General features: G+C 35.6%; 2 protein-coding genes across 5 annotated transcripts; one reads left to right on the forward strand and one right to left on the reverse strand.

Annotated features, from left to right (window-relative positions):
• Positions 1 to 6,084: 6,084 nt before the first annotated feature.
• Positions 6,085 to 6,762, forward strand: LOC149013477 (heat shock 22 kDa protein, mitochondrial-like). Its single transcript, XM_089158519.1, has 2 exons — positions 6,085 to 6,271; positions 6,374 to 6,762. Exons 1-2 carry the CDS (start codon positions 6,085 to 6,087, stop codon positions 6,760 to 6,762), a joined length of 576 nt encoding a protein of 191 aa, XP_089014645.1.
• Positions 6,763 to 7,207: 445 nt separating this feature from the next.
• On the reverse strand, positions 7,208 to 14,631 carry LOC149013478 (uncharacterized). Of its 4 annotated transcripts, none has more exons than XM_089158517.1 (8): positions 14,251 to 14,631; positions 13,431 to 13,538; positions 13,185 to 13,286; positions 13,037 to 13,097; positions 11,550 to 11,674; positions 9,611 to 10,756; positions 9,399 to 9,494; positions 7,208 to 7,906 (listed from the first exon to the last, which is right to left on the reverse strand). In XM_089158517.1, the coding sequence occupies exons 1-6, from the start codon at positions 14,575 to 14,577 to the stop codon at positions 10,670 to 10,672; spliced, it is 810 nt and encodes a 269-aa protein (XP_089014643.1). In that variant the 5' UTR covers positions 14,578 to 14,631; the 3' UTR covers positions 7,208 to 7,906; positions 9,399 to 9,494; positions 9,611 to 10,669. The 4 variants fall into 4 exon arrangements, with proteins under 4 accessions (XP_089014643.1, XP_089014642.1, XP_089014644.1 ...); XM_089158516.1 differs by having other exon boundaries at positions 7,208 to 7,641; positions 7,750 to 9,494; XM_089158518.1 differs by having other exon boundaries at positions 7,208 to 9,494; positions 14,254 to 14,631.
• Between the last annotated feature and the right edge of the window lie 493 nt (positions 14,632 to 15,124).

Here is a 15,124-nt window from a genome sequence, read left to right on the forward strand (position 1 = left end):
CCCTAGAATAACAATTGCAACAGATTAGTGTTGCAGATGTAATTAAAAACAAAATCAGGTCCTCTAGGCTTCTCTTTGCATTTGTTCTCAACAGTCCAGCAAGTTCAAGTAAGCTGTTTCAAGGTCATCATCACATCATGCCACATCAGCATCTAGCTTTTGATACGGGGACATCTTGCTGTTTACACGTAGCTCTGTTCCTCATGAGTTGTCAGCCCATGCATGGCATGTAATCTAGCACCTCCAATACCCCTGTAGTTAGGAGTTCGAATCACCTCCTTTTCGGGAGGAGCACATATTGCTCCCTTGACCTTTCCTTATCACACAACAGGGGAGAGACCTTCTGTGGGATCCGTCCCACCTATTTTGTCACAATTTAAATGTGAATTCTACACGTATTGTGTGGAAAGAAGTGTCGAAGGAGGTGATCCAGACTCTGCAGCTAGGACGGTGGTTAGGAGCAATTGATAATATACATAAACTTCAATAGAGTAATAGGATTTCCGCCCTTGATAGTTGTAGTTAGGTTTAGGCAAAAGATTGAGCGAGAATTTTATTTTTTAGATCAAGGAGTAAGTTTTCTTAAATAAAAAACATAGTATAAAAGGTGCATAATGTGTAGAAAATTTTCTAAATGGACAGTTCCGTGATACATTGTATTACATGTGTTAATTATGTCAAATTTATGTGTTGAAATTTAAGGCTAATAAATCATTATCTATTGACCAATTTAGATTTAAAGTCCCCATCCTCTAGCCGCAGGAGTAGAGAAATTTTTTTCGCATGAATACTTTTCTACTAAATATTTGATAGAGAATTTACTTTTGAGTGTGATGAAAGGATTCTGGATTCTTTTTCTATTAGGGTAGAGGTATATGATTCTCTCATATCTTTTTAATATAAATTAGGTGGAGACGTGTTTTTAATTCATTTTCTCAGAATTTAGAGGTTGACCCCCTTATAATATATATGTGAAATGTGAATGGAGCACAAATCTCTTATCTTGACAGATAGACGATCCTTACTCTGACAAAAAATGAATTCTCTCTCCTAAATATACGGTTGAGAAATGTGAGTGAAACAACCTTCCTAGATTTAAAAATTTTCAATTCTTACATGAATGAGAAAATAAATAAATAATGTCATTACATACACATAATGTTTTTTTGTTTAGTTTAAGATAATCTTGTCTATGCCTTCCCCTAATAGAATTTTTTTTTTTTTTTTTTAATCTACACTAGATACTTTATATATCACTAGTTTTATTTTGCAATAAAATGATCAATTTCTCCCTAAGGAAGAAAAACCGGATCCACCAACTACATCCCCGATCATCATCATCATCATTAAAAAAAGGGATAATTATTATTGCCCCCCTATACTTTGATTTTATTACTAATGTATCCCTTGTATTTTGCAAAATTACTAATCCAACCTTTAACTTTGTCTATAATTACTAATGCCCCCCTACTGTTAAGTTCCGTTAGTTTACTGATGATGTGGCATCTCCATATTTTTTAAAAATCCCAAAATACCCTTTTACTTATCTCTTTACTTATTTACCCTTTTGTCAAGTTACAGTAATACCCTTAATTAATCGTAGAGAAAAAAATAATCATAATCTGTTTTACTCTAAAAAAAATCACCAAAATAAAGAAATAATAATTGAATAAAATTAAAATAGAAACCGAAGAGGAGGGAAGATAGAATTCAACTCAAATTTGGAAACTGAATATCACCTACTTCGTTAATTCCTTCTCTGGCAAGATTTTGTGGTTTCGTCAATGGTGGGTTAGTAAAGCGGTTAAAAGTCTAAACTCCCATGGGGAGGTGTTACGTTTCGTTTCCAATATTAAAAAAGCACCAATCCCCCAAAAAAAAAAAAAAAAATTTGTGGTTTCCTTCCCTACGTATGCTAGAGGAGAAGGTGGGAAACTAAATCGAATTTGAATTTTCCCAATTTCTTTAATTCAAAATAAATAAGTTTAGTGAAGGTGGAAAACCAATATTTCTTTAATTCAAAATAAATGAAGTTAGGGTAAAATTGACATTTAATCTGGTTTTTATAAATGGGGTAGTATCGTCTTTTGATTTCTTAATCTTAATGAAGGACAAAGTGGACATTACATATTCAAACTTAACGGCTACTTAACACCATTATAAGGAAGGGGGGCAACAGTAATTTTGTAAAGAACAGGATTTTATTAGTAATAAAATCAAAATACAGGGGCAACAGTAATTATCCCTTAAAAAAATAATAATAAAATGGTGATAATGTCAAATATCCTGGATCTTCACAACACACTTGATAATGATAAGTTACCTGCTACAACGATCAACCACTGCTGAAGTGACAATTAAGTAGGAAGCTCATAATATATATATTCCTCTTTCAAGTTTTAATAGCCAATCTCCACAAATCTCCTTTTGAAATAAAAAAATGTGATTATTTACTCATCTGCTTTATTCAGTGTTTCTCGTCCTTTGCGGATAAAAGTAGTTTTTAATATTATAAATTACATGATCGAGTTGACATTGGATCTGAAATTTCCACTCAAATTAAAGAAGAAAAATCCACTCAGACGCGGATCCGTGTAACCATGGAACTTAATTTCGACAATATTTTCACCTCCTGGCGAAACGAAATCAGGGGACGAAACTATATTTACCAAATATCTCGCAATATTTCAGAAAAATCCATTTTTTTAGTTTTTTTTATGTGTGATTTTTATACTATTTCTTGCACTTTTTAGGCGATTTGTCTCGCGATTCTATCACAATCTTACCAATTTTATCACAATAATTCAAGACTCAAAAGTTAATGTGCTAAATGTAATTGGGAGGATAATCTACATAGAATAACTTATAAATAGAAAAACTTTTTATAGCAAAATCTTCAAGATTAATAAACAATCTTACCAACTATATTCTAGTGATCTAGTCTTCAAAAGTTGACATGTCAAATGTAGTTAGGGAAGAGTATATACATGAAATAAATTATGAAGAGATTTTGTAATAGAATCCTCGGTTAATCATTCCAACTATGTCCGAATGATTTAGGCCTTAGAAGGTAACACGTTAAATGTGGCTAGGCAGGAAATTTAAATGGAAATATTTATTAAGAAATAATTTAAATTATCAAAGTCAACATGCCAAATGTGATTAGGTAACAGTGTATACATGAAATAATTTATGGAAATAATTTAAATTATTAATGAATCTTATAAAAGAATCTTCACAGTGATTTGATAATCGTTCCAATTATGTCTTAATGATGTAGGCCTCGTAAGGTAACATATTAAATGTGACTAGGTAAGAGAATTTAAATGAAATAATTTTTAAGAAATAATTCAAATTTACCACATATTTGCATCAGATTAGGATTGGCATCAAATTTACAAAAATTAATCAGTAAAAATACTCAAAAAAATTAGGGGCGAAATTTTCTATATGGGGGCGAAATATCGCCAATATATCGGCGATATTTAGCCAGTTCGCAAGGTTCGCTGGGTAGCGAACCGGGCGAAATTACCGAAACTTCGTTCCATGCGTGTAACACGCTTAGGGATTTAATAAACTTAATTAATTTGTTTATAATTTATTAATCACGTGTGAAACGAGAAGCACTATGGATAACTGTTTGTTTTTTTGGTAAAAGTTGAAGCATGCAAATATTAAAGGGATAATTACTATTATCCCCTTATGCTTCAATTTTATTACTATTCAAACCTTACTCTTTATGAAATTACTATTGCCCTCTTACTTCTAACCGTGTTAATTGAGTGTTAACATCAAATATGAAATGTCTATTTTGTTCTTCATTAAAATTAAGAAGTGAAAAATATGATTATATTAAATATCAATTATATCCTTACAATCCTATATTTTAGAATTAGTTTTAGAATTGGTAGGACGACTCAATTAATTTTTTTTCATAATTAATTAAAGGTAATATTATAATTTGACAAAAGAGTAAATAAGTAAAAAGATAATTGCAAGATTATTTTGTGGATTTTGAAAAAATATATAGATGCCATATCATCTGTAAACTAACGGAACTTAACGGTAGAGGTATTAGTAATTGTAGAAAAATTTAAAGATTGAATTAAAAATTTTAAAAAGTATGGAGGATAAAGTAGTAATAAAATTAAAGTACAAGGGAGCAACATTAACTATTCCAATATTTAGATATGATAAAGTATAAGTAAGTGATTCAATTGAGTGTTAGGTTATCCAAAATCGTGTATCTCTTGTATTCATTTTGATTAAAAAAGATTAACAAATACAAGTGGTGGATGTTTAATCTACACCAAGTTTGAATCTATTAAAGACGATGGACTTGGCAAACAGCTTGGAATGGCAAACGTTTGCTTCCAAGGGCGGAGCCAGGATTGAACATTGGGGGGCCAAATATACCTGGGCCAAGACCCACCGTGGGTCCCATTTCATAAAATTTTACTATATTTTGACATGTGGAGCCTACATTAGAAATTTAGATAAATTAAGCTGAAATTCTAAGTGAGATTTGAATTTCCATCAATAGGAATGAAATTTTAGGAAAAAGTTTAAGGATTAAAAAATAATAATCAATGATTATGATTACGTCTGATAAAATCAATGGCTGAATTCTAACAAGATTCAAATTGCTATTAGTAGAATCAAATTTTAGGAAAAAGAAAGAACAACTAAATAAAAAAATAAAATTATACTTTATGAAATGAATACTAGAAAAATCGTGAGTGTGACAGAGAGAGAGAGAGAGAATAATTTGAGAAAGATAGAGAGTGAATATTGATAACTGTGGAGAAGATTTAGAAAAATTCCAATGTCTGCTAACTACAATATTTTGTGAGACGTTGTGAGAAAAAAAAGAGAGAAGAAATAAGAATAAAAGAGGAGATTCATGAGATAAGAAATAGGAATAAAAGAAGAGATTCATGAGAGAATAAATAGGAATGAAAATATGAGAGAAAATATAGAGAGAAATTCATGGATTGTGAGTTAGTTTTTAATTAGAATTTAACCATTTATTCCTTAAAACTAGGGGTTTAATGATAACCATTTGATTATGATTAAGAATGACATTTGTACCCATCATCTATATCTTAAATTTTTATTTTTATTTTTAATTTTTGGAGAGGGGCCAACAAATAGTGGTATTTCACACGTAAAATGAGAAAAATTAGAAAAATATGTAGGCATTTTTAAATTTTAAAAAATCCGGGACCATGGCCCCCTGGGTCCCTACATGGCTCCGCCACCACTGCCTACAACACTTTTACCTCGGGTCCTTGAGGATCAATGCAACAGTAAGAACAGAAAAACAGAAGTTAGTAGACAACCAGAAAAGCGATTAACAATCTAAAAATATGGTGTCGGGGTGGTGAGAATGTCAGTAACAGAAGACATGAAATTGCATGGTTCAATTATCTAAACAAGACGAATACCCTAAATAAAGTCAAATATTATAGAAATTATTAATAAAAAAAAATGAAAGCGAGAAAGAGAGAGAACCAGTGATTCAAGGACCTACATTCTGGTTAGCAGAAACATACAAGGAAAGCCTCACCATAAACACGTACGGAAAGATGCAGTCGAAGAAAGCCATAAACAAAAAACAAATAAAGGGAAATGTTAAATAAAGCGTACCTGACATGGCCCTTGAAAGACCGAATCGAAATTAGAGTCGTTCATGCTACGAACTAATAACCGAATTTGGTTCGAGGCATGAATGAGGATTGATTGCTAGGAGATTGCTATCATAGAGGTACTAAGATGACGAAAGGCTGGTAAGAGTGAACTCAATGCGGAGGACTCTCAGTCTCCGGGACCACTATTTATAGGTGGACCGAAACGTACACGAATGGTACTCTTTTTCAATTTATTTTTTATTTCTTATTTTTTCTTATTTTTATTCCCATCGCTATATGTGTGAATCCTATAATTTTAATTACAACCGTCCGATTCAGGTCAGAAAATCTGGGGCGTCCGCTGCTGCCAGCAGCGGCTGCCGCTAATAAAAATCCCACTTTTAGTCGATCAAAGTCGATACCGTCTTTGGAATTTCCTGCTTCTGCATCAGTGATGGCTTCTTCGATGGCTTTGCCTAGAGTCTCTGTTTCGGGGCTTATCAATAAGCTCATCAATCCTATTCGCTCTGTAGCAGCAATACCATCTGTAGCGGGTCGTTACTTCAACACCAACACTTATATGCCTCCGTTCGAGGATTACGAGCCAAGTCTCGATTTGGAATCAATTCCGAGTTTCGGAGGTAGTTGTAACTTATTTGCCGAACTGTTCTTGTTTCAGATCTTACCTCGCAAGCTTAGTTTGTCCTGTTTCTGATTCCTCTGGTTTTGTTGAATGTTTGCAGTATTCTTCTCACCATCGAGGCCTCTTAGCCAACTCCTGAATTTTGTGGACGAAATGATGGACAATCCTTTCCAGGCTGGAATGTCTGGAATGGAAGTTGAAACGAGGAGAAAATGGGAAGTAAGGTTGGATGAAGATGTTCTGTTCGTGAGAATCGACATGCCTGGTCTGGGGGAAAAGCACGTGAAGGTATTGGCGGAGGAGAATGCTATGATTATTATAGGAGAAGGTCCAAAGTTTGGAATGACATACTGTATTCCGATTGATCTCCCGGAGAAGGTATTCAAGCTCAATGAGATTGAGGCGGAAATGAAAGATGGAGTGTTGATGTTGATTGTTCCTAAGGTGGAGGTTCCTGATGACTGCTGGTGGTGGTGGTTGGTTATCTAGAAAATCACGAATGGTTTTTCGTGGGTTCCTTCCTTTTGTGTTTATGTTTAGTGAGGTACTTTTGATTGAATGACATAGTTGTAGTGTCGAGATCAGAGATAGTTCGTGGTGAGTCTCTTCGTTTTCATTTAGTTGATAAGTTGATAGAGGAATTTCTGCAATGTAGCTATTTCTGATGTAAACAGAAACAGGTTTGCAGGCCGTCTGAAATTTAGAGGTTTACTGTGGAAGAAATAAACAACTGAAAATTATCCATAACAGTTCTCTTTTCTTCATTGTATCATTGTATCGTCATTATTCATTGCATTGTTCCGAAGGTGAAGAAGAGTTGAGGAAGAACGTTCATCAGATGTTCAATGATCTAGGTGCTGGTTTTTCGTGGTTCTTTCATTTTGTTTAGTAAGGTACTTTTCATGACATAGTTGTAGTGTCGAGATCAGAGATAGTTCGTGGTGATTCATTGACTGGAAAGCCAATGGGTTCTGGTTATAAATCAAGCTTTGGTATTGTTGGAATAGGGTAGATCGATTCTTGTAGACAGGAAAAGATTCTAGTCATATTTTTTTATACATAGTTGTACTGTCAAAGCATTTTCCTATGACATGCCAACTGAAAGCTAGAGAAGGCTTGGTGGATCTACGCTAACTACTCTCCTTAAACTGTTACTTTCAAATCAACTTAAGTAGAGAACAAACAGAAACAAAACGATATAACTTACTGACCAAAAACTCTCTGGGCTTTATTGGTCTCAATATTGATGGCTAACCTCCAGCGTACAGCTTGGGGATGGCAAAATAATCACATTTCATTATTTCTTTTTGAGGGTGTTCTCAGTTCCTACATGCTCTGTTGGCTTCAAGCTAGCTTGCATTTATATTCCTAGAATGACAATTGCAACAGATTAGTGTTGCAGATGTAATTAAAAACAAAATCAGGTCCTCTGGAATAAGAGTAATGATTAGTGAGTTCCAAAAGTTGCAAGATTACCTTCAACAAAAAGGTGTTTCGATATCTATCTACATGCTTTAAGCGTGTGTGAACTCCTGTAACCCACTCATGTATGTTTGATGTCACCGAAAGGTAGGTCTCAGAAACCAGCAATGAAACAGGATTGGATTGGTACCAAACTCAGGTCGAAGGCTTCCTTTTAATAACACAATCAGATATCAGAAACATAATGTAATCTAATGGTTGAATTCTGAGATCTGAAGAATCAGAACCTAATAGCTTGTCTAACACATACACTGAAATTTCATCGAAATGGAGTGATACAGAGATTTCCAGCTTAAACAAGAAATCTCAGGTATAATTACAATAAATGACCAGAATTGTTCATCTTGGAAAATAAAAGAAAATATGAAGAATAAGTGTGGCACAACTAAAAACCAGAAGAGCATTAAGGGTTTATTGAATAAACCTGTAATCTGAAGATACGAGAGAGGAGAAGCATATAACCAAACGAATCATCATTTATGCCGTGGACTTGAATCAACACAATAAGAGTTTACATGATCATCACAGTTAAGTACTGTGAATCACCATAACAAACAAAAGCTGAAGCTAATTTTAATTACTAAAATGTGCACAAGGCGGCTGGATCACCTAACAAAGTAACAAACTTACACACAATGTCCCTAAACTGAGGCAGATACCAAAAAGGAAAATGACAGAGCCCTAAACAAAACAATAGAGTTCTTAAACTGAAGCAGACACTAAAAGGGAAAGCTTGGAACTGCTCCTAGCCATTACAGGACCTTAAAAATGGAAATCATGACTGATTAGAACTTCCAAGCTGACCATGCAACAGAAAACCAAAAAAACCAGGAAAATTCCTCCTAATCACAAGCTATAGAAGTTCCACAACAACCAAAACAAAAACATAACAGAAAAAAGAATGGAACTTGCAGCATTTACAGGGAAACTAATTAATACACACAGTCTATGTGGGTAGCGGAGAGACAATGATGGTGGTTGAGAGTTGATATAGAATGTCTTTACTGATTAGATTGACACTAACGGTCTAGTTTGCTTTGTCCTGAATTTTTTGCCAACAATAAGTCAAAAAGATGTTCAGCTCCTCCGCTTAAAAAATAAAAAGGCAACTGCCCTATCTGAATCAGTTTTGGAGAAGCAGAACTGAATTTTCAGTTATGAACCAGAAAATCGTACCGAAATAAAATGCAAGATAGTTTTAAGCTCTGTCTACTTCTCCTTGTTTATATGTTGGGTCGTTGGGTCAGATATGAGCCTTAAATCTGCATCACCTACAGATTTACCTGAATGTCTAAATGATTAATCAAGACATGCATATACTTTTAAATACTCACAATTTTTAAGTTGCTTTTTCTATGCTATACCTGAAGTCAAATATATTTGGAAAAAAATAGCAGGCATCAACAATTACCCAGGCATTTTAGTTGCCTGTTTTGTAGTTTCAGACCCAAGCAAAGGCCACAAAAGTAACAATGAGGAATAGGTAAAAGAAAAAGAGGAGGAAGAGGATGGAAGTAGGTGTGGAGTGAAGTAGCATAACTATTAGAACATAACAGACATTAAACTCAACTTCTCAGCAGAAATATACATCACGAAAACCTTGCTAAGGTGAGGACATGAAACAGAAAAAGTTTAGAGCATACCAGTACCAGTAAATGCAATGAAAGTTCCTGTGACAGATGATTAATTCATTGGTATTCAACTTGTCTGTTCCTCCAATTTCAACTTACAGCCCATGCCTGCAGCAATAGTCAATGTTAGAGAGATGAAAAAGACATATATAAAGCATACTCTATGATGGATGTTCTCCAATAAAAGAGAAGACCAAAAGGAAGGATAACTGTAAATAACTTACCTAGAAAATCCTTTGCTCAAATTGGCTCCATCTCTCTTCTCCAGTAGCAGATTGATTCATTGACCACAGTTACCACAGTCTAGACCTTGGTCATGGAAGCAATGCAACAGACTCCATCTAGAAATGGTTTATAAGTCCAGAGGATATTTGCACCATATATAAGGTGGAAGCTCCACCTTTGAAGTGTGGAAACCATGTCTAATGGTGGAACTGTTTGGAGTCAACTGATTTATTGACATGAGTCTGGCTAAAGCCCCAAAAATACCTAGGTCAAGAAAGCTTTGCAATAGATATCAATAAATGGTTTTGGTGGAAGAATATGTTTCTTGTTGGATCCTACCCTCCTCACCATGATTGGATATTCTAATTTGACGATCATATGTTGGTGTCCAACTCAAACCCTAGTCATAAATTGTAACAACCATCTTAAGCACTGCAATGCTCAAAAGGCCATGCTTGCAGTGATAGAATCAAATTTAAAAATATTAAATATTTCAAATACAAAAATAATTGGGCTGAAATAGGCCATATTGGGCCATAGACACACATATCCAACATAAACTGTGTCTACAGCTGAGCAAGATGGGAAATGTTTTGAGGACAAACCATCTACATGTTCAAAAACTTTTAACATTTTGAATCTGGAGAAGAATGATCCGTTTGAGAAGCTCAGCTGAGCAAGATAAGAAGTTATTTGAAGACAAAATTTCTGCACACTAAATGCCAAAACCTTGGTTAGACTAGACATGCACGAGCCATGGAATAGCATTGGTGATATGAAATCGCTCATGTTTGCTGAACAAGAAACTGTGTTCAGGCTGAAATATGCTTTTTCCCCTGTGTGTCTGTGTGGTGGATAGGTGTAATTTCATGGCATCTTCTAGTGAAAAACAGTGTAAAATTCACTTTATGTTTCTTTCTCTCACCTACTTTGATGTTTAGCTTTTCATCTTAACAAAAGAATTAGCTGGTATTAAACCATTGATTGAGGAATGTGAAAACTTTTACATGAGACCATATGCTTTTGATTGAACTTCTCAATCTGGTCCAAGTAGCTGGTCATGATTTCGAACCCATTGAAGCATTTTCACAGCCTTTAACCATGTTGCATCTCAAAACAATCCTCCTGAAATCCTCCAAATTGAGCTGCAAAATAACAGTAGACAAATAAAATATTTGCTTGAGACGGGAATACCACATCTAAGAAGAAGATAGAACAAAGAATAACTATGTCAGAACCTGATATAACCCATCTTTAATGAATTTTCATATTGATATCCTTCAAAGTGTCACCAAATCTGTAGTCTTTACTTTCTCGCGATTTCAATAACAAACAACTTTTCAATGAGGGTATACTTCCATTTTACATGTACCAAAAAAATTGCATCACAGTGACACCTTCAATGATGACATAATAAAATGCAATATTGATGATGACAAAGTAATTTTTTTTTTTTTGCCAATAAAACAAGGGGCAATCAAATGAGGTGTTTAGTAAGTCCACATCACTAAAATTCATTTTTCTCATTAAAAAAAAATCCGGTGAATTAATTAACAACACTCAAAACATAATTTGTTGGATTCTGTAGCAACCAAAAAAATGAATCAAGTATCCTTCATTGGTCAACGCAACTGATCAGCCCCACAGGTGTGACAAAATGTCAAATTTTTTTAACATAAAACATTTTGGAGATTGGCATCAAAGTGTGAGCTGAACTTACATGGGCAACAATTCACAAATAAACATTTAAGAAAAAATAGTCACCCTAGGAACTCCAGTCAGCATGATCTTGATGGTGACAGGAGAATCAGACAAGGAAAAGCAATTATAAAAGAACAAAGGGTACTCCATCAATTGAAGTCGTGTTTTCTAAACTCCTTTCCCAGAGAAGGTCATTTACAAACACAAAATAAACAGAAAGGGAAAAGACATACTGACCATTCCATCACCATCACTGTCAAAGCAATTGATCATGTCCATCATCTCCTTGTCCGTCCAAGTAAAATCATGAGCAATTGCTACTCTTCGCAGATCCCTAGGACTTATTCTATCTTTACCTGATTCTGTAATGCAAGTGATTTACTTCATCAGATTCCAGGAAATACAAGAAAAGGATTGGGACAACTGGATCAACTTTGAGACAAAGCAGTCCCAGCTAAAAGTTACGAAGTCTCTTTCCTGGGTAGTTGGCCCACAGAAATTACTTTTATATGGAAAAAGAATAACAGAAAGCTATATAAATTTGGATGAATGAAAAAGCAATGAGAACGAAGGGGGAGCAAGAGAGCCTTATTCTCACAACCTTCTATTATACATCTTTAAATTTACTTTCTGTGGAATTGGTAACATATATTTGTTCAGTCTAAATGGGCACCATAAAGTCCAAAATTGCAACCCTCATTTGTCACGCCTGTTGCCGAGCACAGTCAACTCCTCCCCCCCCCCCCCCCCCAAAAAGAAAAAGAAAAGGAAGCTCATGTAGTGGGATCAGTAAAAACACTCCACCACAGGGTCATGCCCAAAGAGCAGAATTGCAACGAAACAGAGCCGTGGAGTCTAGTATTTCAACTGAATTCCTAACATAGGTGAGACCTTCAACAACAATTTCATTTCCGAATTGTCGGTTGCTATCAAATTAGATTCCCTTGGATTTGATTATTCCTTCTTCACTGTGGTTCCTGAATTTGAATGAATTTCTAAACCAGATAGTCCAAGGAAATAAAGTATGGCAGGGAAATCAGGGAAAAGAGGATGTCCAGAAAGCTGATCAAAAGAGTTTAAAACATCAGGTAATTATGTTGAGGATCTGTTTGCTATAAGGCTAATGCAGTCCCACATACATAAGCCAAATGCATGTCTATTACCACAATACACTATCCAGACAGTCTGTGACTCTGTCTAAGGTGCGGGTCATAAGAAAAAGAGCTTGTCAACCTTTTTGATATATGCACAATCTGAAAACATCCATTTGACTAGGTCTGAGCCAACCTAGCGGTGATTAGACCCAACTGCATCTTGAACACCACTAGGCCGGGTTTTGAAATGTCAACCCAACATAAAGGTAAGGTAGGTTCGAACTTGGGGTTGACACTGGAACTCAAGCCAGGCTTTCTGAATATAATCTTGCACGTAAATGTGCAGTTCACAAAGTAGACAAGGAAAAATAATGTGTGGAAGATATCTACCCAACATTCATCATAGGTTAAAATACATTTTGAATAAGGCAACCTGGTCCAACTAGCCCAAAACAGGGAGAAAGGGAGAAAAAAGAAAAAAGAAAAAAAGAAAAAAAGAATGGTTTTTCAGGCTAGTGTACTGTTAAGGCCAGCCAGATAGGCAGAGCAATGGCTCACATTGACCCAATCAAAGTTGAACCGCCACTGTGACATTATAATAGGCAACAGGAGAAGGAAAAATGAATTTACCATCAAACCGATAGAAATTTAATATCACTTCATCCTCAGTCATTTGCACTCGAGCAGTATGCTGGAGAAAGAAGACAAAATGAGAGACCAACAAACATCACAATGCAACTTGCATCTGCTATTAAATAGAACCATGGAAAAGACAAACCGTTTTTCTTCTTTTCTTCTTTCCAGCATCATCCTGAACCTGGCCCTCTCTCCTCTCCATATCTGAGACATCTGGTATGCCCTCAAGTGAAAGTGCAATTGCCTGCATTGAAACTTACTCAAGAAGTGTAAGTATTTTTGCAATTACTTATTAAGTCAGACTTATGGCTGGAAACAAGCTTGTCAGCTTAACTGAGAAAGAAGAAAAATGGAAAACTTAATCTCCTAAGTGTTGGATGATATAGACCTTCTGTAGAGCTGCATCATCATCTATGGAATTTGTATCATTAGCATGCTTTTGAGTAGTGACTTTTTTCTTAGCTTTCCCAGTCTTTGAAGAACTTCTACTCTTTCCCTACAGAAAGAAGAAAACCCCACAAACTTCAGTAGATAAATCAATTCATATGTATGCTAGTTAAATGTTGGGAAGTTTTGCACCGCTACCTAACACATTCATTATGCAACTATGGAGTACATCTGATTAACAAACTAGGAATAAGACATACTCAGGCAACTTCTAGATAGATACTCTCTTTTAAGTCTGACAATCAAAACAACATTCTCCAGGTCCTAAAGGACTAAAGTTAATAGAGAAATAAACTTGAGGTTAAGGGGTTTAACTTTTGTCCGGGTTTTGATGATTTAATATGCTATATTAGTACTATTTTCCCCAGTAAATGCAGAACCAAACCTGACTACCAGGCAATTTCTTTTTTCAGGTTCAGAACGTGCATGCAAAATTTGGCCCAATACTGCAATGCTATAACTCAACTCAACTCCACCTGGCTGATCCTTTTACTCTTATCGGATCTAATCAATGCGACGCTTGTTGCTAGTCTTAATCTAAGCATGTTTTTCCTCATCGTTTAACCATCACAATTCGTCCAATGCATAACCATCAAAATGGGAAGAGTGAATATTTTTTGAAGGCAACATCATGAAGTATGCCAACAAAATCGAATCCAAGACGTCATGAACCAAATCATATCAAATTAGTTTGTGACAGTGCCACATGGAATAAGGAAAGACAAACCCTACATAAATCTTGGAAATTTGTATTCTACGACTACCTTACGAGTTGAAGCTCGGGAAGACCCAGAAGGAACATCATCTTCCTCTTCATTTCGCTCTTCGCTCGAAGTACTCGCTCCATCATCTTCCTCCGACAACGGTTGGTACTCCTCATCCCCAGACTTCTTTCCTTTCTCCTTCCGCTTGTACTGCTTCGTAACAGAACTCAGCAAGTTAGATCGGAGGAGAGGCAAACCTAGGGCTTCCAATCGCTCTCTGTTTTCTTTAATTCTCGATCGTCTCTGCCTTTCGTATTCAGGTACCCCATCATCCTCATCCGTGATGTGATTATTGAGTTCGTCAGAGCTGGTTTTGTCGACCATTTCCGTAAGACCTTTATCGATATGTCGAATAACGAATCCCGTTCAGTTATGCCATCTTAAGTCTTAACTACTTCATTCTCCCGCCAAACCTAGTGACCGCGCAAACCCGTTACTCAGGGTCACGGCTATAAGGTTTTTGCTATACAAATTCCCAGCTAGTGTTTCCATACATTGACATAGAGAGCCCGGCCCAAACTGAGCCCAATGATTTGAGGATGGGTCCAGGCTTCACTATACAGGTTGGTTGGTTTTTTTTTTTTTTTTTTGGTTTTGTTTTGGGGGGGGGGGGGGGGGGGAGATCTGAGGTTCATTCGAGTCAGTTTATGCACACCTCAACTACATCACGTCAGGAGATTTCGAAGGGGAATTTTTCTTTGTTGTAGCCTGCAGCGAGCCATCGCGATTACATCATGTGTATAGAAAAACGATTTGACGGTATTGAATAAATTCATGGGGTGTAAATGTAAATATGACTTTTTCTTTTTATATTCAAAGGATTTACTATTTTGTAAATTTACAAAATGGAAACCTTGATTCTACTTGACTC

Source organism: Hakea prostrata, chromosome 6 (assembly GCF_041222555.1).
Source record: "Hakea prostrata isolate BN-2017 chromosome 6, UWA_Hpros_2, whole genome shotgun sequence".
Taxonomy (NCBI): Eukaryota; Viridiplantae; Streptophyta; class Magnoliopsida; order Proteales; family Proteaceae; genus Hakea; species Hakea prostrata.